We start from the raw sequence: 27994 nt of genomic DNA, 5'->3' as shown, positions 1-27994 counted from the left end.
TGGGGAGGGGATGAAGTTGTCCATCACAGCCTCGGTCCTCCAGAGAGGTGCCAATAAAAATCTCACAACTCTGGCCCATCTGCCTGAAAGGCCATGCAGTCAGCATTCCCCCAGCACTGCCTAGAGCCAGGCTCAGGATTTCCAGGCCTGCTCTTGCCCAGCCTGGTAGGGGATGTCAAGCAGACTAAACCAGTTATGACTGTGATAGGCATTGCTACAGGGAGTCGGAGCATGGGGACTACAGCACACTTACACAGCCTGGGGGCAGGAGATAAGAGTAAGGAAGGCTCCCAACAATTGGCATCTGAACTGGGTAACGAAACAAGGTAAGGGGCTAGCCTAGTCAAAGGCCTGAATTTGGGATACCATAAAGGACAAAAGTTCTGAGGCCAAATAACGGAGGCCCTCAGGAGCTCTACTGCATACTAGACCCTAAAGGGGAGGGGTTCCTGGGACACCCCCAGCCTGTCATTTCCAGCCTGCCCTGATGATGTGGGACAGATGGACTTCCTTCAGGAGCCAAAGGGGAGGACAGCAAGTGAAAGCCTAGGCTTAGCTGTTGGAAAGACTTGACTTCGAAGCACCAATAACACCTCTCACGCCTGTTTCCTTATCTGTAAGATGAAGATAAAACCACACATCCTATAGGGTTTTATGTGTGAAATGATTAATGTAAAAATACTACGCCCTTCTTTTCAAGTAGGAAGAAGAGAGATTTTAGGTGCTTCTAGGAGAAACCTTAGAACAAGAGCTTTTTTGTATTATTAATAGCCAAGGACAAAGTATCAAGACTAAGAAAATGCCCAATGACCACCCCACACTCTGCCTGTGATTCTGCTATGCAACAGTCCTCACCTCCTCCCGTCACCCAAATCAGGCAGGCCTGGCCCCAGAAATGACCGTGCAGTGTGTAGCCCAGGGGTTGGCACACAGTAAGGTGGTACTCAGCTTTCCACCTATTTCAGAAAGCAGGTTTGGGGGCCTCTGGTTCCCTTCAGGTCAAGGCCAACACAAGCAACCTAAAGATAAGCATGAAGGCAGGCAGGAGGCAGACCATGAGGCAGCCACCGCAGCTCCTTACCCTCTGGCAGTTGAGCCACAGCTGGCCTCAGACTAGGGCCTTGGAGAACCAGTCCAAAAGCTCCCAGCCTAGGGGTCAGGCTAGTGCTGGCAAGGCAGGCCCCTTCCAAGCAGCCCAGGGTTTCTGGCAGGTTTCCATAGGAGGGTTAATGGAACTGCCATGCAAGAAACCCAGACAGACCAATGGAATCAGGACAGGGAAAAGAGAAGGGAGGCTGCGCCTAGGAGGGCACGTGAATGCGGCACCCGAAAGCCTGGATGGCCTCCCTGCCTGGGTTGAGTTGGTTCTTACAGGGGTGGCCCCAGCACTTGGCTGGGAAGGGCAAATACAAAACCATCAGAGAAGTAAAATAGCCTTGTTTTATTATGTACAGACTGTTTTCAAACAAACCATCCACTCTGAAAACAGCAGGTTCTGGCTTTTCCCGGAGCCCCCAGAAGAATATAAATTGGAGCCTCTGGGAAAGCAGTTCCTTCCCCAGAGAGGGGAGTGAGATAGAGAAAAACCTTTTGATTCCATGGGGTTTGGCCAACCTCATCTGTAGCCACACACCCCGGTTCCAGCTTCTCAGGTCCAGGAGGAGGCCTCAGCCTGGCAGCTATAAACCAGTCACTCAACCTCCATCTTAGTCTTCTGCAAAGATTCAATGAAGGCTTGCCACTCCAATGGGTAAAAACGCTTATAGACGTTGATCTTATTCCGAATCTGTTTTGGGGTATCTTGATAGTAATTCTTCTCATCTCGGGCCATAGCCTAAGAAAGGAGAAGGGCCACTTGAGGGCTGGAAAGGCAAAGGTTCAAATCCTAGCTCTGCTGGAGCTGGGCAAGTCACTTCCTGTCCCAGAGGTTCAGCTACCTCACCTCAGATGCCATGGTGTATGTGGGGAAATGAGTGCAGATGCCCACAGGTACCAGGCAGGAGCTGGAACCAGCTGAGAAGCCTGGGCTCCATCCATTGCTAACTACTGCCATCTAGGATAGGAGTCAGGTATAGCCTGACAGCAGCCAAAAATGTGGACTTTTGTTTGAAATCTCCCATAATGAAAATGGCACCTATTTCAAGTTCTTTAAAAATACCATGCAAACAAAACAACATACCTGTGGGATAGCCACTCAGCCTATCACAGCTGTAAGCGTTCTGTCAGTGGGCTTGCTTTCCTAGAGTCTTTCTTCCCTGTTTCCACTCAGTCTCAGGAAATAGGCACTAGGCAAGCAGGTCAGATCTCGAATGGCCCGGGTGCCTTCCCAACGGGCCCCAGTGGTTCTTCCTGCCTGGCCTGAGTCACTCACCTTATAGTCCTCCCCGTGGTTCTCCACCATGTAGCGTACGTAGTCTATGAGGTCCCGAGACAGCGTATTTCCTTTCTTTTCTGGGAGGCTAGCTTCTGCCTCCAAGTCTGGGGTGAGAGAGTCAGGAGATGGAATAAGGTGTTGCTTCCTGCACAATTTGAGCTGCTCAGTTACCCGTTTGCCCAGTACCAATCCATACGAGTTGCTACATTAGCCATCTGATGGGTTTTGCCTCTTCATCCCCACATTCAGTGCTAGAACCTTCCTCTTCAGCCCCTGGGCAGATCCCAGGCTCTGCCTATTGACAATCATCTATGAGTGTGGCAACGACCCGAAAGGCATGTCATCTCTGGGCCTCCGGGTGGGTAAAAGAAAGGCACCAAACTAATAATCTTGACTAGTACCAGATCCTGGGGACAGAGATGAAGATACATTGCCTACCCACAGGCTCCCTTCCAGCTTTAAAATTCTGAGAATCTCTTTTCTTGAAGTATTACAACATGTGAAATGTAAACATGTGAATACATGAGAATTGGGGCCTAAGGCTGGGCCCAGGCACCTCTCTGCTCCGTATGAGGGAAAAAGCCAAACAGTGGAGCCAAGAATGGCTTCACTTTTAAAATAGCTACGCAAATACTCCCTATTTCTCATCAATGAAGGAAGAAAAATAGTTCATGGAAATGAGGTAGTCAAATCTTTCCCAGGGTTAAGTGCTAAAACTGCTTATAGTTAAAATTATCAGGTGGCCGGATGGCTCAGATGGTTAGAGCGCAAGCTCTTAGCAACAGGGTTGCCGGTTGGATTGCCACATGGGCCAGTGAGCTGCACCCTCTGCAACTGGAGTGAAGACAATGAGCTGCCGCTGAGCTCCCAGGCGGCCGGATGGCTCAGTTGGTTAGATAGAGTGCGTGCTCTCAACAAGGTTTCCGGTACAACTCCTGCAACTAGATTTAAAAAAAGAGGGCCGGCCCGGCTCAGGCAGTTAGAGCTCCATGCTCCTAACTCCGAAGGCCACTGGTTCGATTCCCACATGGACCAGTGGGCTCTCAACCATAAGGTTGCCGGTTCGACTCCTACAAGAGATGCTGGGCTGTGCCTCCTGCAACAAGCAATGATAACTGGACCTGGAGCTGAGCTGCGCCCTCCACAACTAAGACTGAAAGGACAACAACTTGAAGCTGAACAGTACCCTCCACAACTAAGATTGAAAGGACAACAACTTGACTTGGAAAAAAGGCCTGGAAGTACACATTATTCCCCAATAAAGTTCTGTTCTCCTTCCCCAATAAAATCTGTAAAAAAAAAAAAAAAAAAAAAAAAAGAAAGAAAGAAAGAAAACGGCGACTGGATTTGGAGCTGAGCTGCGCCCTCCAAAACTAAGATGGAAAGGACAACAACTTGACTTGGAGATGACGGGTCCTGGGAAATACACACTGTTCCCCAACAAAGTTCTGGAAATACACAATGTTCTCTATTAAAGTCCTGTTCCCCTTCCCCAATAAAATCTTAAAAAAAGAAAAAGAAAATATAAAGAACTTCCCAAACTCAACAATAAAAAAATAAAAACTAATTTAAAAAAATTATCTCTGACTCTGCTGTCAGGGTTTGGAGGAGGGGGAAATGGGAGCTGTTGTTTAATGGGAATAGTTTCAGTTCTGAATATGAAAAAGTTCTGGAGATTTGCTGCGTGACCACGTGAATGTACTTAACACTACTGAGACATAGATTTAAAAATGATTAAGATGGTAAATTTTATGTCATCTGTTTTTTACCACAAATTAAAAACTTTTTAATTAAAGAATTAAAAATGAAACTTTTAAAAAATTAGCTTCAACTACAATAGTTCAAAAACTATTTTATATGTGCAGTCCAGTGCTGTAATTCTTATGAGAATCGCTAAGATACACTAAACATAGGAACTCAAGGAATTCTATATCAAATGTTTGCTCATTCAAGTCGTTTTACCTTCAGGAGAACTGTTAAAAATCTAGAACAGGTAAGAGGAAGGATGAGCGGAGAATTCTAGAGTATTCATGCTTCCCTGCAGAACTTACTCTCGTTTTAATATTCAGTCTCTACAGCCTTTAATACACATAAAATTGATTTGTCATTGGAAAGATTAAATGAGATGGTGGAATCTCTAAAAATCTGGTCATCTTTAAATCCATGAGAAGCTGAAATGCATGCCTAAGACTTAATGGTTTCTTTTCTATCCTCTCAGGGACCTGAACATCTCTGACCTCACTTCACACACCTGAGTTGTCAGTAAACTGAAACTGTCCCAACCAGGGACACAGTCCTAACTCTGTGAGCCCTGGACCAGCTCTCTTCTGCCCTCTGAACCTTGGTTTCTCCACCTGTAAAATGAGGACATCTGAAGACCTTTTCCAGCCCTCACTGTGCAAAATGATGACCTAAAGGAATGTGGCCAGCACCCACCATTTAGCACATAGGGCTTCCGCACGAGCTCCTGAGGTCTCTCCTCTAGGTCTACCTCCATAGCCTTCACCTGCAGAGAACAGAGCCAGTGAGACCAGTATACCAAGGAAGGATCCCAGATGAGGGAAAATTCTAGCTGCCCATCCCAACACAACTGCATTACCCATAAGAATCCCTACACAAGGTCAGGTAGGAGTAGATGACAAAGAGAACCAATGCCCTGGAGGCTTCATGGCTCCCAAGAAACTCAAGCAAGCAATTCCTCTTTCTGTGCCTATTTACGAAACTGGCATTATACCCCTCGCTTGCCTCACTTCTTGGATGATAATCGAATGAAGCAATGCACATGAAAGTGCTTTATAATTTGTCATGACAGGGAGACGTCAGCTATCTTCTCTTTGAAAAGGTGCACCTGACCGTGCTTTTGGCTGCAGCTTCATATTTGCTCTAGAAACAGTACTGCCATTGCTCTCTGGCATAAAGGGATAAAAAGAAACTTGCCTAAAAGCAATGGGACAAGTTCGATCAGCCAGCCCACTCAGTAGGTTACCCATTCGTGGAGCACTAGTCACATCCTAAGCACCCCTGGGGATTTGGTAGTGAGCAAAAACCAAAGTCCTTGTCCCCAAGGAGAATATGTTCCGGGAAACAGGCACAGACAATCGACATAAACAAATAAATAGACAATATACCATCAAGTATTTATAAGTGTTATGAATTAAAATAAAACTGGGAGGAATTTACGGAGTGGAAAAGGGTGCTATTTTAGAAAGGGTGGTCCAGAAAAAGACTTATTCAGAAGAAACTTGCCCCCGGGAAGCCTCAGACAAAGGATGATTGTATGGCTGGGGGGAGGTGTAAGGAATAGTAAGTAAAGATCCCAAACTCCGGGGAGTTCTCCTTAGGAAAAGTAAGGGCAGAAAAAGACAAATTCCGGAAAATACCACTGCAATGCCAAGGGACCCAAACAGGTTAACTTCAGAGGGGGAAAAAGGAGTGGAGGAGAGCGGCCCTCCATCGCAGGTGCAATGTGTGCTGAGGAGGGAGCACGGGGAAGGTGTAAAGGGGACCCCCGGCCACAGACAGTGCAGGCCGCCCTACTTGGCTGTGGGGACGTCCCCAACCAGGACGCTGTGAGGGAGGGAATCAGCAGGGTCCAGTTCTGAAACCCAGCGAAATACAACGCGGGAACGCGGGTCACAGGCCGGGACCCTACCAAGTCAGTACCTTTCTCTTCCGGAAGGGCAGCGCCTTGTTGGGGTCCATAGCCAAACCCATGTCGGCCAAGTTCTGCCGCACCGATTTGGCGCGGTCCCAGGCATGTCGGATGTGGGAGCTACGGGCAAAGAGAGAGAGAGATCGCGGAACTGTCATCTCCTGGGCCATCCGGGCCAAGGTGCCCAGGCTGCAGAACCCCGGCCCCCTCACCACTCGATCCGCGGCGCTGCCTTCCGTCTAGCATTCCGGTTAAGACGCTTTCGGTTAACATTGTAACCGAACTTCTGCCTCCTGGTCTTCCCCTTGGCCTTGGGCATCGCGCTGACCACCACACCGGCCACTCACGCCACTCCTCCAAGGTCCAGCACCTCGTGGAGCAGACTCCTTCCGGCGCGTGCGCGCACGCTTCCGCAGGCTTTCTGGGAGATGTAGTTCGCCACGTAGTTCTACGTACGTTGCCGATTACGGTGACTCCCAGAATGCAATGAACGGTTGCGCCTACGCGCAACTCTCCGTTTCCCCGCCCTCTTCCACCTCTCCAGGAGGCGTGGTGTAGCGTCCCCATTTTCTCCTACCGCTCTTACCCGGACATGGCGACTCCCGGCCCTCTGACTCCGGAGACACCCATTGATCCATCGAAACCCCCAGTCATTGAGGGCTTCACCCCCAGTGTCTACAGCAGTACGGAAACCTTCAAGGAAAAGTTCCTTCGCAAGACCCGCGAGAACCCAATGGTGCCCATAGGTAAGCGACTGCTGGAGGAACTGTAGACGGAGAGCACTGTGATGGGGGGGAATGAAACAGTGAAGGACCAGGGACGCCAAGGGGGACGGGAAGGACAGTGGACCAGAGGCGGGGCGACGGGGCGCCGGGCGGAGAGGCGTGAACTTGATTGGAGGAGAAGCAGGGCGGGATTCAGTGCGTAGGACGGGGCGGTGTCTAAGTCCTCCCGGACCGACTCCTCCGCCGCGTTCCCGCCACAGCTGTGCTCAGATCGTGACCAGGACAAGGGAGGCCTACGGCGGGAAGGGACCCCGGGGCCTGACGTCCGCTCCCCGCCTGCTCTGTCCCCTCCGCAGGCTGCCTGGGCACGGCGGCCGCCCTGACCTACGGCCTCTACTGCTTCCACCGGGGTGAGAGCCAGCGCTCCCAGCTCATGATGCGCACCCGGATCGCCGCCCAGGGCTTCACGGTCGCAGCCATCTTGCTGGGTCTCGCTGCATCCGCCCTTAGGGCTCGATCCTGAGCCCCCGGTCGGGCCTTGAGAGCTCCGCGGGGGTCACGCCCAGCCCAGGAGCAACCACCGGTCCCGCCGCAGGACTTAGTCCCTCGTCCCTCTGATGAACCCCTGTATCGGTGGAGGAGGAACTGGCGAATTGACCAACCGACAGACGCTTTTCCAGGCGTCGCAGGTTGGGCTCAGTTTTGTGGTGCGTACGTCTGTCGGTGCGGCACCTCCTCCACTCCCTACTTAATAAACTCGGACCCACTTGTAGTTGGATGAATTCATTCTCAATCTCACACCCAAGGTCCTTGGGCTTTGGATTTAGGACGGAACAGACTAAAGACCGCAGGGACTGTTAGAAATCGTACCGTCTAATGATTCTCGAACCTCCGTGCACCTGGAACACTTGTTAAAGGTAGAGATTCCCTAGAGTAATACTATTTAGGGTAAAAAATGGATCTTTCCAAGAATCTCCAGACTTCCGGTAGGAAAACCTCCCGATGGTCATGGTCCTGGTCCTGGTCCTGTCTGAGGCGGGGGCTCTGCCCTCCGTGGTACTTGTGCTCCTCACCCCGTGCACACCTGAGAACACCTGAGACTCCACTCCTGTAGCCCATCCCAGCGTGGTTCTTGCTGCATCTTACAGAACGGGAAACGGGCTCGGAGAAGCAGCCTGGTGTAGTGGAAAGAACATACTCCCAAAGCCTGTCATTGGTGTGTATACTTAGTCTCCTAGGTTTAAGGACGAAAGGAGGCTGGGGACCTAAGCAAACTAGAAGACAGGCAACCTGTGATTTTCACGTTCATGTAGAGCCTCAAAGGAGTTCCTACTCTGTGCTCAGCTCAAAAGTGTTGATTTGGAGCCAGATTCCTTCCATGTGTGACTCCCAGCAGTTTCAACACGAGCTGCAAGCTGCCAGAAGGGGAGAAAGGGAGTGAAGAAGACACACCCCACCCTGACAGTCTGGATTAGGGTTTCCCGCCAGATCTCAGGAATTTTTTTCGCTTTCCCGTTCCCAAATCCCGAGATACAAACTGTTTTCCGTTCTCCATAATGAATCGTTTCCACAAAGTGACGGGGCTGATACTACCAACCACCTGGGTTCAAAGAGCCAATTTTCCAGATTTCCCAACCAACTTTTCTCGGGATTCGGGAACAGAAAAGCGAAAAAAATTCCCAAGAACAGGCACGGGATTCCCGCCCGGAAACCCAAATCTGGATTTCTAAATGGAGGCGTGTATGACTAGGGCCAGCTAAGTTTCTTGTTCCCACCACAGTCTCATCTGTAAGACACAGGTTATGAATGTAAAGCAGTATATTGTGACCCTTGGCCTGAAGACAGAGTGCTGAAGACTATGGAACTTCTGAAGAGGATAGTCACTATTCTTTAATGGGAAGCATTGTTGTGTGTTCCCACCCTCCAAGAAAAATATGTCGAAGTCCCCTCCCCAGCACGTTAGATGTCCTTATTTGGAAGTAGCATCTCTACAGAGGTGATCAAATTAAAATGAGGTCATTAAGGTGGGCCCTACGCCAATACTGGTGTCATTAAAAGGGAACTTTCACAGACAGACATGCACAGAGCACAGGCGATTGAAGATGGCGATATAAAGATTAACTCAAGATTGTAGTGATGTACCTACAAGCCAAGGAACCCCCGAAGTTGCCAGAAGTTAGAAAAGAAGTCTGCAACAGATCCTTCCCTGGTGCCTTCAGAGGCCCATGGCCCTGCTGACGCCTCGTCTTCAGACTTCTGACCTCCAGAATGGTCAGACAATACATTTCTGTTGTTCTAAGCCAGACACTGGTGCTTTTTTACGACAGCGCTGGGAAACTAATATGGTTGGCAGTTACTCAAATCTTTTTAAACATGAACAGGTCACGATATTTTGAATGTTTGCAACCTGTACTGAAGGGGAAGAGGTGTGTCCCTGATGGTTTATCCCAAATCCACAGAGGAGCACAGCGGAAGGATGCAGAGCCGTGGGCCCCCCAAATCCAGAGGTTCCTGGCCAATCCCAAGGACGGGGGTCTGGCAGAGGCTCCCTCTCACCCAGGCTGAGATGGAGCCTCCACTGGGAACCTCTGATCTCACCTATCCTTCCCTCTTGAAGCCACTTACCCTCTGGGAGTCTAGGTGTCTGTGGCTATATGATGAGGACCACAGAATCCCTATCACACAGGCTTATTCAAGGATCAGAAAGGATCAAAGTTGCAAACAAATTCTGTGAGAGGTTGTCTTTCCTCCTGCGAGGAGATGTAGAGAAAGCAGATATAGACAGCGTGGGACACCACCCACTTCCTACTGGGAGTTCCTGGGCCCCCAGGGGAAGAACCTAACCTTGGCTGAAAGCCATGAAGCTCAGAAAGTTCTAAGCACAAATTGAGCCCTGACACCAATTGGGGCTTCAGAAAAAATGAGAGTGATAATAAATAAATGTAAAAAGAGTTAACAACACACCCTTTAAGCCAAGAAAAAAAAATACATCAGGAGGGACAGTCACAACTTTGTGGACTGAGGGGGTGTGAGGGGCTGGGCCACCAGGCCAGGAGGAAAGGAGGGGGAGAAGGGTGAGGGTTTCCCCTCCCCGTCCTGGGAGATGGGGAGGAACCGAGTAGGCTGTGCAGCAGCTGCTGGAGGCATTTCCCCCAACCCTGCCCAAAGCAGCTGCTCCTCTGCCAGGGCCAGCCCCTGCTCAGTGGCCATGCTTGTGGCTGCCACCTAGCGGGACAGCGGTGTCTGCTTCAGGGACATGAGCACCGAGCGCAGGCGGGACACGTCTTTGCACTGCTTGCTGCTCTTGGGGTTGAAGTCACACAGCTGGGCCACCTTCTCCCACTCTGTGCCTGGGGTCTCCTCCTTGGATTCCTTCACGAAAGCCTCCTCAGATGCCCTGCGGGAGGAGACAGGCAGAGGTCTCACAGCTGTCTGCCTTTTCCATGTGTCAGTGACGCTCTGCCCCCACCGAGCAGGCTGTGCTGCCCAGCCTCCTCTGCCGTAGTTTGTCCACAGGTCTCCCCAGCCCCGTGCCCTGATCTCAGGCCCCCAGGAACAGCACTGGCATCAGAAGCAGCCTCCTTGGGTCCTGCCTCGGGCCTCTGCACTTGCTGTCACCTCCTCCTGAAATGCCCTCCCCCACACCTGCTCAGGGCTTGTTGCTTCTTGTCACTCAGGACTGAGTGTGGGCCTCACCCTCCCACAGAGCTCTTCCCTTGCCACCCTACCCTGCATAGCAACCCCTGCCTCCCGCACCCCTGCCCCAGCCTAGGCACTCTCTGGCCATTACCTCCCCATTAAGTTCCCAACCTGGGGCTCCTGGCACGTAGGGGCCCGTGGAGGAACTAACGTGGCACCTCAGCCGTTTTCAACGTCTCCAAGAACCTGGCAGAGACAGGACATTGACTAACCATGTACCTGCTTCAGCATTGTCTCAGTGTCCCGTGGACCCCGTGAGTGTCTCCAGAAAAGGGTCAAACGCGCATAAAAAACTCAGTTAAGGAGGGTCTTGGCCTTTCCCGGGCTAATGTGCTTCCATGGAGGAGTGATGGACACAGACTCCACCACAACCCCCGGCATATGTGACGGCACAGCTCTTCTAAGCCCAGAATGACTGTCATCTCTCTGGAGCCACAGCTTGGGGACTGCTCCATTCTAGGCTTTGCTTTCGTTGGGAATCAAGTTAGAATGAAAACTGGTCCTTCATCAGAAGTTCTGGCTGACAGTTATACTTGTAGAAGCCAGTTTTGAAGGAACAATGGAGGGATGAAATACAGTAAATACAGTTTAGTGGACAAAACCTAAACGTGAGCATCATTAAGATAGACAAAAGGTTCTTCGGTGAGGAGGGCTGGGTCTGTGTTCTGTTAGGCCAGCAAGGATCCCCGGAAAACCCCTTTCTCCTTGGAAGCCCCCCTCACATCTCACGCAGGACCAGGCACTGGCTGACAGAGGGGAGCTGTCCGGGTGGTCCCATGGGCTCTGCCAAGGATGAGCTGGGCCTGGGTTGAGGAACCTGGCCCCTCCCTAGTGATCTTGCTGACATGCTGTGTGCTCATTTCCTGACCTGTAAAGTGAGGATCAGAGCCTGTACTTTGCTGGTCCTGACTGGCCTTAGACTAATCAGGTGACAGATGTTTGCAGGCTTGCAACGATGGATGGAGTTGCACGGCCAGTGGAGCTAAGGGAAGCTTTCCTAGGAGCTGTCCTTCCCACTGACCTTACTGCTTAAAGTGAGTGCGGGGACCTCCAGCATCAGCCTCACCATGGAGCTTGCTAGAAATAGAGTCAGGGCCTCACCTCATTTCCTCTGAATCAGAACCTTCATTTAACAAGATGCCAGTGGTTCACAGGCACATGAAAGTCTGGGAAGCGCTGGTCTACCCTCTCCCTCTCTTTAGGACTCCCTTGGGTGCTTCCTGGACCATTTCCTCAGGTGCCACAGGACCACTGCCACCCTGTGGTATTCCCAAGCATCGATGCCCCTCTGCCATTCCCACTGCTGCTCAAAACTTCCTATGGCTCCCCGCTGCCTTCAGGATCAAGTCCAAGCGTCTTAGCCGGGCACAACAGGCATTTTGCAGCTGGCCCCTAGCTGACCTTCTCCATCCATCCCCACTGACATAGCCTGCAGTCTCAGGCTGCTAGGTATTTCCTGTCTCATCACCTTTGCCCCAGTCGCTTCTTCTCCCACCTAGAATGCTGTTCCCCTCTTCTCACTCTCCCTACCGAGCCGTTCCTCTTCCCACTTTAAGGTCCAGCTGAAAGTCTCAAGTCTCTGAAGCCAGCCCTGGCTCCCCCAGCAGAGGGCAGCGCCAAGAGCTTGGTGTGTCCCTCCATGCAGCTCTTACCACAACACGATCCCGACCAAGAGTAACCTGTGGGACAGACTGTCTGTCCTATTCCTGTCTGGACAGACACTGGCACAGGTAAGTACCCATAAGGACCGGGAGAGTGGACAAAAGGAAGAAGTGGCAGGCTGTTACTCGGGGGTGTCCTGGGCTCTGTGAGAGAAGGGTTAGCCAGACAGCATCAGAGGGTGTGCCCAGCTCGAGGAGCAGCAAATACTTGGCACTTACGCAAGCGGCCAACCTCACACACTCATCCCTGCACTTTTCCCTTCAGCTTCACAATCCCCAACACACCCCCAGGTGTCGCTGTCGACCAATTGGGGTAACCAGAGAGAACCTCTGCCATCTCTGGTCTGGATTAGTCACAGTACCGACTAGGAACGCATGAGAGGGCCCCCTGGTGGTCAGGGCAGGGGTCATGGCCAAACTAGGGCAGAAGCTCTAAGCAGGAGCAGTGCACTTGGGGACAGGTGAGAAGGATGGGTGTGCTCCTAGGAGCTTCTTTGTACCTCCAGCAGCCGGTACTTAGGATTTGCGTTGTTCAACAGAGGACCTCTTCACCCCACCTCGCACCCCCAAGAGTCATCTCACAGGGAGGGGATTGGGCAGCTTTGCCGTTCGCCCCTGCCACCCAGGGATGGCCAGTGCATTCCCTTCTATTCTCTGCCTGGATTTAGCAAAGCTGCCTCCGGGCAGAATAGACCTCAATAAGCATTTGCTGGAGGGATAGATGTCCTCCATTCCCTGGGGTGCACCTCCTGCTCTGGTCACTGCCCCGGCACAGCTACATTCTTAAACCCCACAAGGAGAAGAAACTGTGGCAGCCACACACACAGGCCTTGCCCTCTCCAGCTTCCCCAGACAGCGGAGCAAAGGAGGCACACGTACACGTAGCCGATGATATCAGCATCTGGCTGCTGGTAGAATGCTTTGTCAGCGATCCTTGAGGGAAAGGGGTTAGGTGGGGAAGACAGGATGGCAAGACAGACAGACAGGCAGAGGGTTGAGAAAGAGAGACAGCGTTAGTTCCTCCAGTTGGACAGGTGTTAGGAAGCACAGTTCTGGAAGGCTCAGCAACTATACAAAGCCGAGAGGGGAGAGCGGGGATCCTCCACCCACCCGGTGCCTTTTCTGAAACAGCGCTGGTCATTTTGCTCCTCCTTTTCACAAACATTCAGCGGCTCCCCACCACTTACCCAACACTGGCATTCAGGTGCACAGGTCACCTCTCTCCCACCACGCCCTGATTCCCTGCTGCCCAAGACACAACGTCCTTTCTTTCATATGATTCTGTTCCCGGGTCTAGATGTCCCTTCCCTACCCTGCTCTCTTTTTTCCTGATGAACTCCTAATCATCCTCCAAAGCCCGGTCCCCCACACATGGAAGTCCCTCCCCACTGGCAGCCCTTGCTTCCACAGCCTTCCTGCAGAGGACCCTACTGTTGAGTTCAGCTGGACACGTATGTTTCTCTCCTCTGAGCTCTCTGAAGATACAGACTGGGTCTTTCTCATCTCTGTCTTCCTGGTTCCCAGCCCAGAGCCTGGCACGCAAGAGCTTCTTGAACAGAATTGTGACGGCTTCCCAGAGCTGGCCTTTCCCTTCCTGGCAGGCCTGGTACCTGGAAGGGCACAGCCTCAAAGGCAGGGCTCCGGGGCACATCTCAGAAGTGCTCTGAGACCATTTCCACAAAGGTGTTCTCTGGTGGCATCTGCTATCCTTACCTGCCCATTCCCCCTCCTCCAGGAAGGTCACCCTGATTGCCCTTTGCAGATCAGGCTGCCCTCACTTCAGTGCCTGTGGTTTGGGTGGGACAGACCCATGCACAACACAAGGAATGGGACTATTGCCCATGCTAGGTCCATCAGAGAGTCCCTCCCCCTGGGACAGTCACTGGGCCCAACCCATGAAGATCAGGTCAAGGAGTTATGCTAGAGCTATTGGGAGGAAAAGGTTATTTTATTCTCACTGAGGTTGCCAAGAGAAGAGAGCAGAAGCTTGGAGCCGCTAGCAGCCACCTTTGCCCCCATCCCAGGGGTGTGTGCCCAAGAGTGAAGGCACCACAGAGGAAAGAAGAGCTGAGGGACAGTAACAGTGGGTGCCAACTGACGGCGCATCTGCCGTCCTACCCCTGACTTTTCAGTTATACAGGCCACTAATGTCATTTAACGCTGTAGGCATTCTGGGTCGAAGCACTGTCACTTCTACAAGCAACAAAACCCAGAGTGGTTCTTCTCTCCCAGCCAGGCCTCTGCTCTCTGCGACACTAACCATGGCCGCAGAGGCCCAGGCCTAGCTGCTGGCCGCTGGGCCCCGGCAGTCTGGCTCCCATCCCGGGGTCCTGGGACCTCTTTTGCTGACTGCAGAACTTGCTCCTCACTGTTGGGTGAGGAGGTGAGGGCTTAACAGGGCATCAGCTCTTCAGAGTTCAGGGCTCTGAACTCCACGGGCAGCTGAGGAAGCAGCCTTGGGCGTTTCAGCTTCCCCTTCCTCCGTGTTCTTCCCACCGAATCATCCATTCTCAAGGCAGTCCCCCATACCATAGTTCCTCTCACTGTCCCCACAGCCCCTTCCTGTCCCCTTAGCTCCTCTCACCGGTTGTTGATCTTGTTCTTTTCGACTTGTTCGCTCTGGCGCTGGTTCCACTCCTCTAGGTCCCTCTTGGCCTTCTCCCGCCACTCCTGTTCTGTCACCTTGGAGGCAGCATCTGCAACCCCCACAGGAGAATGAGTGGCAGCTTTCCCACAGGGAGTGGAAGGCACGGCTGCTCTGGCTGCTTCTCCCTCGGCCCCCAGGGGTCATCCTCACACAACTCCCACATTAAGGCAGTGTAGGGCCCCAAATATCCTAAGGCTTCCCCACCTCCCCCTTGTCCCAAACAACCATCCCAGCTGGGAGCCCAGGTTGTGAACACCCCAGCCTTGTGCCCTCACCCAGCTCCTGCAGCCGTTTTTTCTGCTCCTCTCTCCATTTGCGGATGCTCTCGGGTTCCTGTGTCAGCCTGTCAACCTGGGCAATGGCAGCGTAGCCATCAGCTGGGCCATTAGCCTCCTAGAACACAAACACACAGCCGTGCAGCAGCCCATCCACCTGGCCTCCTGTGTCTGCTGCCCAAAGACCAGGATACCCCCTCACATCTCAACCTCACATGCACTGTCTCCTTTGCACTTCCTATGCCCTCTGCCATCTATCCTTCCCCCTGTGTGACCCTGGGCAAGTCACTCAACCTTACTGTGCCTCACTTTCCTCATCATAAAATGGGCTAAATAAGAGTACCCACTCCTTAGGGCTGATATAAGGATGAGTTAAAAAATGTATAGAACTTCTAACACTTCTTCGCACACAATGAGCACTTGTGTTACTATCATTAAAGTCATTCTATTACAGTTTTATTTATCCAATAACAGTAGAAGTGACAGTCACTTTACATTTACTTGTCCATTGTCTGTCTCCTCCATCGGAATGTCACTTTTGTGATGACAGAGACCTAGTCTGTCCCGCTCACTGCTGTGTCCTCAGTGCCCGACCCATAGCAGATACTCAGTAAACACTTGCTGAGTGAACAAGCAGCCTTGAGATGGGCAGGAGGCCTCGGCTAGGATTATGATAAAGGACCTGGGCTCTGGGGCCAGATTATCTAAATTCAAACCCCACCTACCCTTGCTGGGCCTGTTTTCTCATCTGAAATGGGAATAAAACTACCACTAATTGCTGTTGTGAGGATTTGGTGCAACGATTATCTGTAAGATTTAGAAAAGTGCAAGGCATGGAGCGATGGCTCAGTGAGTGGTAGCTAGAATTCTTCTTATACATTCCCATTTTATAGGGGAGGGAATGAAGGCCAAGAGAGATGGCATGATGAAGTGGCAGAGCCAGGGCCAGAATCCAGGCCCCTGATCCTCTGCCCACTTCTCCACGCCGCCTGCCAGAGCTGGGGACTTGAAGTGCTGGGGTGGAGAGCTCAGCCAGTAAGGACGTGGCTCCCTTCTGGTCTGGCCATGCCAGAGACATTTTAAGATCCTATCCGATCTGAGACCCAGCCCCATCTCCCGCCACTTCCGCTCCAGCACTCTGCTCGCCCCACACATTCCTGTCAGCACATATCCTGCCTTTGCTTTCAGCCTGCAATTGTGTCCCCTCCCTTCTCCAGCTGATGAAATCTTACTGCATCCCACGACTTTCCAGCTCAAAAGTCACAAGCTCTGGTATAGTTTCCAACTCCAAGCAGATTTTGCAGCCCTTCCTCTCTGTGCTCTGTCACAGCCTTCATCTTCTACTGTGAATCTCCTGCTGGACCATGAGCTCCTAACAGGCAGGGCAAGACCATTTTTACAGCCTCTAAATCTGTTCCGTCCTTTCATTGCTCCCTATGCTCCTCGTTTCAAAACTTTGATGAGTTTTGAGCACTCATCAAAACTGCCATGAATACTGGTGTTGTTTAATGTCTTCTCCCCATGCAACAGCGTCTGGCATGCCCTGTCCAGTGTGCCACCACTGTCATGGGCACAGATGGTGCTCAGTAAGCAGTGGCTGCATGGATGAAGGCCCCCAGAGCCAACAAGTGCCTGGTTTAGCGGAGGTGCTCAGTAAGCGTTTACCCAAGAGGTGAAGGGGCACATGGCAGTCTCTGCTGTGTGGGAAGAGAGATAGGCGGCCCCAGGGCAGGGTGGTGCAGCCTGGCAGGGCGGGTCAGGCCCACCCTTGGGTGGAGCAGTTGGGCGGAGCTCTTATTCCACTTTTCCTCCTGTACTACATTTGAGTTTGGAGTCTCATGACTTCCCAAGGGGCCTTTCCAGGGCTCGAATCTGGAGAACACAAATTGATCGCTGCTGTTGGGTGAGCCCCACCCTATCAGCTTCCGGGAACAACCCTGCCCTGAGGTCCAGCTGCCAGAACCCCTCCAGTCCTATACAAGTCCCATCTGCAGACAACTGCAGTTACTTTTGTGTATTTGTGTTTATTCAGATGGTACATTTTATCTTCTTTATGGTACCTGTGGCATCTGAAATTACTGGTTTGTTTACTGTCTCCTCCCTCCAAGAAAGTAAGCTCCTTGAGGGCAAAGACTGCCTATGGATAGTATCCATTACAGGGAAGGCCTGGCTGTAGGCGGAGTTTGAGAACATTTATTAAATGAATTAACATGCTCAGGCTTGGAGACAGGAATGAACCAGACAGCCCATCAGCCGGGAGCTTGGCAGGGGGAGTCCCCCAAAAAGGAGGACCCTGGCTGGGATATGCACTGACACAGGTCAGATAAAGAAGGGGGACAAGCGAGGGCACGCCCATTCTAGACTGGGGGCAGAGTAGGAGGAGAGATGGGGGAAGGGCATTTCAGGCCAAGAGCGGGCAGCGTCAGGGCCACGTGGGGCCAGTGCCTTTGGGGAACTCTGAGTACAGAGAAGATGGGGTGAGACAGGTGGGCTGGAAGGGCCTTCTGGACAGGGGTCACATCCTGTGTGTCCTTTAGGAACCACCATCTCCACAAAGTCTGCCCTAAAATGAAGACTCCAGTTGATAGAGCTTTAAAACTTGCAGAGAACTTGCAATTAAAAGGTTCTCTTTGATCTTTACAACCCTACACGGTGGGTTGTATTACCTTTATTTTACAGGTAGGGAAAGTCTAACGCCAAAGTCCCAGGGTCACCTAGCCAGGAACTGGTAGAGCCGGAATTCAAACTAAATTCCTGGGTGTGAACATACTGGACACATAGTAGCCAATTTCATGTGATTTGTGCGTCTACTTTTTGTCTTCTTGATAAGTCTACCTTTCCAGGAGTAGAGCCTGTGACCCCTCCTCCCATGACCCCGAGCCCCATCCCCACCTCTCTCACCCCACCCTGGGTCTCACTCAGTGATTTGGTCAGGAATTTATAAATAGCTTCCAGGCTGCAGAGCAGTTTTCTCCACAGACCGGTGGGAGAAGCAGGACACAGCCTCTGATCCCCATTTTACAAATGAGAGTTCCATCTCTGAGCAATGACTAGTCCAAGGTCGTCTGGCTTTAAAAAGTGGGAATGAAGCCCAGGATGTCTGATTCCGCTGCAGCCTGCCTCAGTCTTTGGGGGAGCAGCCTTGAGGAGCAGCTTGGACCCCCTGGTGCCTCTGTCAGCCCCTGGAGGAGCTGCACATCCAAAGTGTGTTCCAAGCATGTGTGCCCGGAGGCAGCCGTGCCGCAGGCCCTGGCTGAGCCAGGTCCACTTCCTCCACCACTTCCCATGGGCATCCAGGCCCACTGGGCCCCAGGCTCTGGGCAAGCTCAGGACTGAGTGACTGACCCTTTGTGCCTTCCCATATGCTGTCCCCTCAGCCAGGACCACCCACATCCCCGCAGGCTGCCTCAGAACCACTTCCAGCACCCACTCCCTGTGGCACTTCCTGATTTCAGTGCAGCGCCTGGTGCCAGGGCCTGGTTCAAGTCCCAGCTCCTCCCAGCTGTGTCACCAGAGTAAGCTTTAACCCCTCAATGTGTCCTCCTCCTCATCTGTAAAATGGGGACAATGACAGAACCTACATCATAGGAACGTTGGGAGGATAGAATGAGTTAATCCGTGTAACGCTGCTGGGTGGTGTCTGACACATGGTAAGAATCAGACCAAGCTCTCCACACTACCGGGTTTCGGAGCACTTGTCATTCTGCACTGCTGCCATCACTTCTTCCCAGGTCTCTGTCCTCTGTTAGAAACGAGCTCTTTGAGGACGAACATGCGCTGGATTTGCCTGTACGTCCACGGCTCCAGCACAGTGCATGGAACTCCGGGAACGTGATTGACTCAGTGAAGGAGCCAGTGGCTGCCTGCAGAGCGATGTGGAGGGACAGACAGCCTGGGACACAGCATCAGAAGGACTGGCCTTTAACTCCCTTTGTGCCCCTCACTGGATGTGGGACCTTTGAGGGTCCCTTCCCTGGGTTTCTTGTGATTCATCACCTGTTAAATGGGAGTGGCAACATCCCACGCAGGGTGCAAAGCGGGGCCCATGTGCGATAATTGCCGTGCAACCCTGTGACCTGTGGCAGGTGTGCACAGAGGGCTGGCAGGCTGTGTGGCTCACTGGTGCCGCATGGCAGCCCCGTGCATGCCAAGCCAGGCTGCATGACCAGGACGAGCACAGCGGTGTTTCCGGCAGGGAAAGTCCTGAGAAACCATTTGCTGGCTCCTCTTTGGCCGCTGTGGACATGTTTCCCCTGCTTCTACCAGTGAGCAGTTGGGGAGGAGGGCCTGGGGGACAGCCCTGGGGGCAGAGCAGGGCTCCTCTTTAATCACTTAAATGTCCCATTGAGGAAATGGGGTCAGCTGCCATGAGGGCTGGCAGGCCAGGACTCACCAGGGGCAAGCTGGAGAGGGAAGGGGTCAAGAATGGCCAGGACCAAAAGGCAGGAGGCTCCAGGCACAGCCAGGCTTGTCTCAGTGCAGCTCCCTAGCACCCCCGAGTCAGGAACCCTCTTCTGGACACCACATGAGCGCCACCACGGCCATGCTCGCCATACGTGTGCTGTGAATCCAGGGACAGCCAGAAGGATAAGGCATATCCGTCTCTGGTACTAAGCAGCTCAAACTAAGCTAAACTGAGCTGTTGATTTCTCTAAGTAGCTCAACGGTGGATGACGGGAGGGGTGGGGGAAGGGAGAGATTTTGTGCAGGAGGAATGAGTGCTGCAGGGGCCTCCTGCCCCTGACCCTGGCAGTGCCAGATAAAACTGGAATAGGTATGGACAGGCTTATCCTTAGGCCTCATTGGAGATCCGGTCCATACCTGGACCCTCTAGTGGCCCACAGGCTGCCACAAAAACCCACAAAGGTAGCAAGAAACTCTGCCCCAGACTCTTGAAAGTGTTGGGTATGCAGGCTTCTCCTCCCCCTGCAGCACAAGCCAAACTGTTTGATTCTAAAGGTCTGTGGGGGGCCTCCCACAGACCACAGCAAGGATGTGGTGCACAGGGCACCAGACCAGGGGCAGGAGGTCTGGGTGGACCCGGCTGCTGAGTGACCGGCCTCATCTGTGACCCCGTCCTGCCTGTAAGGTTCTGGGATGGCATGAGTGTGAAACAAATAAACATACTTGGGGGGGTGGCCGGATGGCTCAGTTGGTTAGAGCAGGAGCTCCAAACAACAAGGTTGCTGGTTTGATTCCCACATGGGCCAGTGAGCTGCGCCCTCCACAACTAGACTGAAGGACAACGACTTGGAGCTGATGGGCCCTGGAGAAACACACTGTTCCCCAATATTCCCCAATAAAAATTTTAAAAAATAAACATACTTGGGGTTATTAACAGGACAGTGAGAGTAAGAGTTCCCACTGAGATTGGGGAGGAGCTCCAGGGTTCCTCAGATCCGTCAAACACAAAGCAAGACCGGAGGGTATGGAGGGAGAAGATCTCATCCTAATGCATAGAAAGGGAAAATTCTCCTCTCAGTGTTCTAGGTACTTCTGTGGTTCCAAATGCATCTCCAGCTCCAGGTCTGTGTCCACTTTAGGACACAGACCTCTGGGTCAAGCAAAGTCCTTTTCGGTGTGCCCAGGCAGCCTGTGTCTCAATGATCTACCAAACGGTACAGGATAAAACGCTAATTATTTTGGGCTTTCAGGCACATGGACACATGAAATCCGAAAGCTCTAGAGACTGACTTTTCTAGCTTGCAGATAGTTGAGTAATTTTCCAGAGACAGGACTTGGCCGGTTTCCCTGTGTAAGGTACCAGCCCATCCCTCTTACATAAGAAAGTATTGTTTATTCTCTTCGAGAATTCCGGAGGCGCGACAGGGCGGGGCGAAGCAGATCACCAAGCAGCAGCCCTGGGGTTGAGGGTCTCTGCCCCCGTCCAGTGGGAATTAAGGCTCATCTAATGAAAGTTTTGCCTCACCCAGACATTGGCAGGTCGGGGGATGACGACAGTTGTATCTGTGGGGTCCTGGGGATGCTATCTGTGGGCCAAGTTCTCTAAGTCTAAATACTTTTAATTCAAGTATGATTGATATACAATATATGAGTTTCAGGTGTACAACACAGTTATTCATCTGTCTAAATAGTTTTAAACCAACTTATATATATGAGGGAAGGAGAGTTAGGTGGGTACAGAGAGGCCATCTTTAATTAGAAATATCCTTACTACGTGTTTTGGCGTGCGTGTGTGTGTTTGTGAGTGAGAGGGTGGGTGGGGGGGTGCACAGAACCACTATAAAGAATTTTTAAACAATGAAAGTGAAAGCCCTTCTCTTATCCCTCCCCAAGCCCCATTTTGGGGCTAACCACTGTTAGCAGTTGGTGCACAACCTTTCAGATACTTTGTGCAAACATATATCTAACATAAAAAGCAGGACCACACTGTGCATGTTATTCTGCAAGCTGCTTTCCCACTGAATAGATTGTGGGCATCTTTTCATGTCAATACAGAACGCTCTGACTGTCTGTTTAAAAACAGCACGGTTTCCCAATTTGCCCACCCAGGCTCCCAGGGCTGGACCCTTAGGTCATTTCCAGTTTGTCTGCCACTATACATCATCCGGCAAAGAATCTGGGGGTCCTTGTCCAGTTATTTCCTTAGGGAAAACTCTGAGGAATGGAATCTCTGGGTCAAAGGCCTGTCCAGTTCAAATGTTCATGTGTGTGAGGGACGGCCACTCAGTTCGGCCTGGGAGGGACAAGGTGTGCAGGGCCCTGTGCTTCCTTCAGTCCACACCACGGTGGGCTACTTTATCCCTCCCTCCTGGAGCAGGGCATCACTGTGGGCAGCCAGAGGCTACAGTCCTTCAATCCCTGTCTCTCGTGGTCCGTATTCCTCATCACGTTCTCCTACATAACAAAATCACGTCAAAATCTCTATGTTCCCATCCCAATGCATCAGACATAGAGAACCGAAAACTGGGAGCCCTAATCCTACTGATGGGTAAGTTCCTGAGGTCTAGGCCGTCGGTCCCTACCACTGCTAAGGCTGAATCTTGCTTACCTGAAACACATCTCCATTGATCGTGGTCCCTATGTCCTCAGAACCAGCTAGAAAGAGAACAAGGAGACAGCATTACTCGTTGCTCAGCTTATAGGAAGCGCAGAATGGTCCTATATTAGCACCAGGAACCAAAGTCTATGTACCCATGTGAGTGTTGACCCCTCCCCCCAAATAAACATTCTGGATATATAAAAGACTTGAGCTCTGTCCTTAACTGTTCACCATCCCTTCTCACAGCCTTTATCACATTTGATTTTCACCAGTCTTGTGATGAAGTTGACATCAACCCATTTTACAGATACTCAAACTGAGGCTCAGGCTATGTGATTGCCCAAGGTCATCCAATGAGTAATAGCTCCTCACCTGCCTGAAATGGATGTACCCTCTGCCACAGCTGGGAATGGCCCAACTATGGAGCCTGTGCCTGGTGAGCAGGTAGAGGAGCTGTAGGCTCAGGGCTGAGTCTGCAAGGGCTAAGGAAGTGGGACCTGCGCGTCTCTGCCTGTCCCCGGGCTCCTGAGCAACTGCTCCACCTGAGAGAGCAAGAACCACAGCCCCCACCAGACAGCACTGGGCCCATTTTTTTCCTCCTTCTGCCCCTCCCAGAAGGATTTCATTTTGCCCTCAACAATGACTTCTCCTGGTCCCTGACATCTGATTAGTCACAAATTCCTGTGGCTTCTGCTGCAACAGTGACCCTCCAAGTTGCCCTCCACTCTGCCCAGTCTGGCCTCAGCGCCGGCTCTCGCCTGTACAGCTGCTTTGGTCTCCGCCCTGCTGGTGGCAAACACCTGGAGGGGCCCAGCTACATCCTTTGTCCTCACCACTGTCCTTCCCGGATCCCTGCACGGTACCTGCAACTTAGTAAGAGTCAGAACCTATCTGTTGAACAAACAAATGAATAAATGCATGGAAGGAAGGAAGGGAGGAAGGAAGGAAGGCTTTGTCCACTCACAGGCCTCCCTAACTCCAGCTTCATGCTCTCCCAACCCTCTTTCAAACCAACTCCAGAGCTGACATTTTGTAAAGCATACACTTACCTATGTCACTCCTCTCATTAAAAATTTAATAAAAACGAACCAAAAGGAAATCCATTTCCCATGGACCACAGTAGCCTATAGGGCCTGCTCCTGCCTCAGGGACTCGGCAGGCGCTGTTCCCTCTGCCTGGAAGGCTCTCCCACCCGTCTCCAAGTGGGCGGCTCCCTCACTCCCTTCAGCTGCTGTTCAAACGTTGCTTTATTATCTGCCTTCCTTGACCACCCCTGACATTCATCCTTCGGGCACCCCCCTCCAATATTGTCTCTATAGCAGTTACCACTGCCTGATACGTTTACTTGGTTATGTGTTTATCTGCCTTCCCCACTTGAATGGACCCTCCAGGAGGGCAGGAACTTTGTTTTGTCCACTGCTGGAGCCCAGCACCTTGTGCCTGGTACGTAACAGGGGCTCAGTAAATATTTGTCAAATGAGTACATTTGACATAGCACTTGAGGATCTTTACAGCCTGGCCCCACCCATTTTTCTTGCCTCACTGCCAACCAGCCCTTCCCACAAACCCTATATTGTTTCCTCCTTCCCCAAGCACACCACTCCATACCCCATGCCTTTCTTCCTGCTTCCCTGTCTGAAGAATGCTCTTCTGGATCCAGTCACTCTCTAAGGCCCAGTTCATAAGCCATCTCCTCTGGAAAGCCCTCCACTATTGCTCCTGCTTCCCTAGGCACTGATGGAGGGGCTCACCTCTGGTGTATCCCAGAAACTGTACCGCACCCCCTACCCTCTAATGCAATTAATTACTCATGACCTCCCAGGGGTCATGCACTCCCTTGTCAGGCTCTGTATCCTGTTCAGCTCCTGAGGGCTCCTGCACAGAATGGGTGAGAAATACGTATGGATTAAATGGAAGCCGAGTTGTTCTGTAGGGGCCCCTGGTTATCTACAAGACCTGTCTGAGGCCTCTCAGAAACTGCAGTGTCTCCCAGCAAAAAGCCACAGGACGCATGAGATGACCACAGATGGACAAGTATCCCTTTACCAGCCAGACAGAGATGTGAGCAGCAGTGACAGTACTTTCAGCCTGGGGATTGGAGGGAGGGACACTTAATGCGTGAAAATAATCTCCATTCTATATAAATTAGAGTCAACTCTGTTTTCAGAGCAAAACAGGGATCAATTCTGACCAGAGAGGTCAGCGATCATCCCTACTCATTCAGATAGGGCTTCTCCTGCCTGAGTGGCCTGAGTCCTAACTCAGGTGAGCTGGCAGCATCTTCCCCTGGGGTATGTCCTCCACCAGGGCCTTACATTACCAGGGTCCATTCACAACAACGCTGGTCTGTGCACTCGGCCTCTCTGGAGTGGAAGTTGTACCACCCACTCTACCCTGACCAGTCCCAGTCTCAAGCCCCACTGGCCTTCAGAAAGTCTCAGCCCCAGTCTCTCAGTCCCAAGAGTGTTCTTCTGGAGATGAAGTTTCAGCCTTTTCGGGAACCCACAGACACCCACATACAGAAATGCGAGTATGTGTTCCCTTAATGCTTTCTGATGCATCTCTTGAACTTTTATAATCGTGTGTCTGCAGTCAGAGGCCGACAGCACAGGAGCACAGCAGACACAAGTCCCAGACATGACCCCTGGGTGTTGCTTCCCTCAGATTCCTGACCCATTTTGGAACAGGGGCAGACAGGGTCCAGAACATTCCTGGGAGCTTACCGAGGCCCAGCAGGGCAAACAGGCTTGCCAGGAACTGACTAGCAAGTCAGCGGCAGAGCCGGGCTGGGTGCTCAGCAATCTAGGTGTGAAAAAGTAAACCTTCTGGGCCTTACCCAAGGTGATGAATGGAAACAGTGTCCATTGCACAGGCTGGCCACAGTTCCAGCCCTAGAGGAGAGACTCAGTGTAGCTCAGGCTCAGGCCTACACCAGACACCTCTTTTCCCAGGGGCACCTGGGGCCCAAGTCAGGACACTCTGTGCAGGGGCATCATCTAAGAGACAAGACTCAGAGGTGCTGACAGGCAACGGTGGTGGAAGCCAGCTTCCATCCAGCTCCCGGAAGGCCAAGGCACATGTTCCCCACCCATTTGGCTTCTGGCACTCACTGCTAGTCCAGGGGGAATTATTTGCTCAGCACCACGTAGGCTTAGGAGGGCAGATCAATTCCATCCTTTCTGGCCACCTATTGAGCTGCCAGCCACGATACCTCCTGGATCCCTCTGCCCCACTTGGGAGGGCATTTGCAGCTTTTGCAGTGTGAAATTGTGAGTCCCACAGACCCTCAGAGGGCATGTCCCTGCTTCTCTCCCTGCCACCTCAGGCATGCGGCCAATTCATGCCCCACCCCTGCCAGAGAGGGAAACTCTTATCCAGGCTGTGAGCCCTGAGAGCCCCACCGTCCTGGGAGAGGCCACAACTCGCTCAACTCCTGGACGCCTCTGGCTACCTCAGCCTGACTTCTACTGCTTCTCTCTCAGGGGGTTGTGACATCTGCTGTTTTCAGCAGAGCATCCCTAGGCCAAGCCAGACTGGGGAAGCTGGTGGTCTCAAGGAGAAGCAGACAAATGAATACTGGTGCGTGAACATGGGCAGGCATTTCCTAGGATGTGCAAGGGTCTGTCCTGAGGTGCTAGGAGCTGCTGCTTCAGAAGACCTCCGCTGCTGGTTTGGTTGGGTAGCAAAAGACCGTCCCTTCACCCCCACACCCCATCACCTCCCAAGATAACTGCCAACCGCCCTGCCGTAGCATGTGAAACAGCATGGAGCCCAGACTTGGGAGGCCTGGGATTGGATCAAGTCCCAGATCTGTCACTCACGGCTGTGTGACTTTGGGCAAGATACTCAATCTCTCTGGGCCTCCACTTTCTTATATGTTACAAAAGTCTTGTTATATTTCTCATAGCAAGGGGCTACAGAGAGCTTGAAGCTCCTCAAGTCACAGAAACTGTCTTACTCATGTCTGTATCCCCAGTGGGCCTGGCACACAGAAGGTGCTCACTAAATGTTGAATGAATACAAAACAACTCTAAGGAGCCTTACTTGTAAACATGTTTAAAAAATATGTAAGCTACCACTTACTCCAAAAGGCCCAGAAACCCCCACCAAAATAACGACATTAACAGGAAGCAAATGCTCTGTTGGACGCACCCATGAAGGTGATATCTACGTTTTTACTAAATATTTTAAGAAATTATTCTTTCAAGCCAGAACCAGAACAGAAACATCATTGATAAACGTGCTGTCACAAAGAGGAGGCCCCGGACCCTGTATCTGAGGCTAACCACAGCAGCCCTGGCCCACCTTTGAAAAACACCACAGGGCAGGACCACATGTGACTGTGCCCTGCCCCCGACTCCCTTGGTGTCTAACTCAGAGCCAGGCATATGGAAGACAATGTGGTCAGGTGGAGAGAGCTTAGAGTCTGACAGAAACAGGTTTAAACGGTCGCTCTGCCGCTTACCAGTTGTTTTAGTACTGTACTTTTTGAGCCTCAATTTTGCTATCTCTGAAATGGGTTTAATAATGCACATAAAATTATTAAATGTAAGTAAAGTGCCTAGCCCAGTGACTGCAGGATGGCAGGTGGTCCCCAGGGAAGGTTTGTGAGTTCTTGGAGCACCCACTGTCCCCTGCTTTCCCAGCTTTAGGAGAAAGCTAAGTCTGAAGGGCAGAGCGGTCTGCGGTTCTGCCCACACCTTCAGGGCTCAGCTGGAAGCCCACCCAGCCAGGCTACTAGCCCAGGCCAGATTCTCAGGGCTGGGCACCATTGGATTCCAAAGCTTCGCAGTGGTGAAGCTGGCCTGGGAATGAAATGTCATGACGAATTCTTGTCCCGGGAGCCACCAGATCCACAACCCCAGGCGGGGCCTCAGATGAGAATTTCCAAGCTTCCTCCGCAGTTCCCCCCAGGTCGGCCCCCACACCGCCCCCGGCCTGCTCCTGGCTGCCCGCTGGGCCTAGAGGCCCAGTCCGTGCTGACCTGGTACCCGGTTTGCGGCGCAGGCCCCCCCTGCCCAGGCCACGGCGCTGACTCACCCCCGCTCGCGGGTCCCGGCTGCGCCAGGGCCGCCTGGCCCCCGGCAGGTGCCCCGAAGCCTTCGTCGTTCTCTATGCCCGCGATCTCACTTTCCTGCTGGGCCAGGAAAGCAGCCGCCGGGTCCTCCTCGGCCGCCTCGGGCGCCCCGCTCAGCGACGACGAGAAGAAGCCAAAGTCATCAGCCATTTTCCCCGCGTCTCTGCTGGAGGGTCCGCCCGGCGCTCGGCTCTGCCCGGCGCGTGCCCGGCGCTGCGCCCCGCGGCGGCCGCACCGTCACCCGGCGCCCAGGAAGCCGACCTCTGCGGGGACGCGCTCGGGGCGGTGGGCCCGCACTTCCTCTTCGCCCCGGGCCCGACTCTCCTGTCACCGCGGTGCGGACGGGAGGAGCCGGGACGGGAATGCGGTGATGTCACCGGCCGAGGGAGGGGGCCCGCGGCACGGCCCGAGGTCGCCTAGCGGCGGCCACCGGAGGGCAGCAGCAGGACGGAGGCGCAGCCCGGGGGGCCCCGAGGCCGGGCCGGCGCTCTCGTTCCCTGCCAGAGGGCTCATTTCCAGGACACCAGGACACCGCACGGCTCCGGCCGGGTCTGCAGGCGAGGCTCACTGCACAAAGTGGCCACAGCGTGCACAGGGCCACCGCGGGCGGCCAGCCCCGACCTCCAGAGCACGGAGCGGTGGTCGCTGCGCGGAGCTTGCTCCTGATCCACTCTGCAGCGTCTTCACCTAAACTGGGCGGATATTGTAAATTTCATCATTATGAGGCTAGGAGAGGTGACACGAAGTCCCACCGCGTGATTGCATCGTTCTTGCAAGTCCAGAGCCTTCCCCACCAGGACGCGTTGCGTTAGTGCATTTCTCATTTGGGGTGGCTTCAGCTCAGATCGCCAGAGATTGTATGACCTGACTGCACCCCTGCT

At 52.7% G+C, this 27994-nt stretch overlaps 3 protein-coding genes across 4 annotated transcripts; 1 reads left to right on the top strand and 2 right to left on the bottom strand.

Annotated features, from left to right (window-relative positions):
* Window positions 1–1421: 1421 nt before the first annotated feature.
* NOP16 (NOP16 nucleolar protein) lies at window positions 1422–6506 on the bottom strand. The gene is made up of 5 exons (XM_081034883.1): window positions 6239–6506; window positions 6038–6146; window positions 4811–4880; window positions 2372–2478; window positions 1422–1834 (listed from the first exon to the last, which is right to left on the bottom strand). The coding sequence occupies exons 1-5, from the start codon at window positions 6343–6345 to the stop codon at window positions 1691–1693; spliced, it is 537 nt and encodes a 178-aa protein (XP_080891009.1). The 5' UTR covers window positions 6346–6506; the 3' UTR covers window positions 1422–1690.
* Window positions 6507–6618: 112 nt separating this feature from the next.
* On the top strand, window positions 6619–7274 carry HIGD2A (HIG1 hypoxia inducible domain family member 2A; the record flags this gene model as incomplete). Its single annotated transcript, XM_081034884.1, has 2 exons — window positions 6619–6772; window positions 7108–7274. 2 exons carry the CDS (start codon window positions 6619–6621, stop codon window positions 7272–7274), a joined length of 321 nt encoding a protein of 106 aa, XP_080891010.1.
* A 2420-nt stretch (window positions 7275–9694) lies between these two features.
* CLTB (clathrin light chain B) lies at window positions 9695–27612 on the bottom strand. 2 transcript variants are annotated; one of them, XM_081034881.1, is made up of 6 exons: window positions 27077–27612; window positions 22046–22092; window positions 15034–15151; window positions 14696–14807; window positions 12991–13044; window positions 9695–10148 (listed from the first exon to the last, which is right to left on the bottom strand). In XM_081034881.1, the coding sequence occupies exons 1-6, from the start codon at window positions 27261–27263 to the stop codon at window positions 9977–9979; spliced, it is 690 nt and encodes a 229-aa protein (XP_080891007.1). In that variant the 5' UTR covers window positions 27264–27612; the 3' UTR covers window positions 9695–9976. The 2 variants fall into 2 exon arrangements, with proteins under 2 accessions (XP_080891007.1, XP_080891008.1); XM_081034882.1 differs by lacking the exon at window positions 12991–13044.
* Window positions 27613–27994: the final 382 nt, after the last annotated feature.

Source organism: Rhinolophus hipposideros (assembly GCF_964194185.1).
Source record: "Rhinolophus hipposideros genome assembly, chromosome: 23".
Classification (NCBI taxonomy): Eukaryota; Metazoa; Chordata; class Mammalia; order Chiroptera; family Rhinolophidae; genus Rhinolophus; species Rhinolophus hipposideros.
This window is presented reverse-complemented; position numbering and strand designations above follow the sequence as displayed.

Coding starts and splice junctions, on each gene's coding strand:
- CLTB (XM_081034881.1), bottom strand. CDS start 27,263: ATGGCTGATGACTTTGGCTTCTTCTCGTCGTCGCTGAGCGGGGCGCCC. Junction 15,152..22,045: donor TCAATGGAGATGTGTTTCAG/GTAAGCAAGATT, acceptor TTTGTGTTCTAG/GAGGCTAATGGCCCAGCTGA. Junction 10,149..12,990: donor GCTGATATCATCGGCTACGT/GTACGTGTGCCT, acceptor CTCCTCCCGCAG/GGCATCTGAGGAGGCTTTCG.
- NOP16 (XM_081034883.1), bottom strand. CDS start 6,345: ATGCCCAAGGCCAAGGGGAAGACCAGGAGGCAGAAGTTCGGTTACAAT. Junction 4,881..6,037: donor TGCCCTTCCGGAAGAGAAAG/GTACTGACTTGG, acceptor TGTTCTCTGCAG/GTGAAGGCTATGGAGGTAGA. Junction 2,479..4,810: donor GAAGCCCTATGTGCTAAATG/GTGGGTGCTGGC, acceptor CTCTCACCCCAG/ACTTGGAGGCAGAAGCTAGC.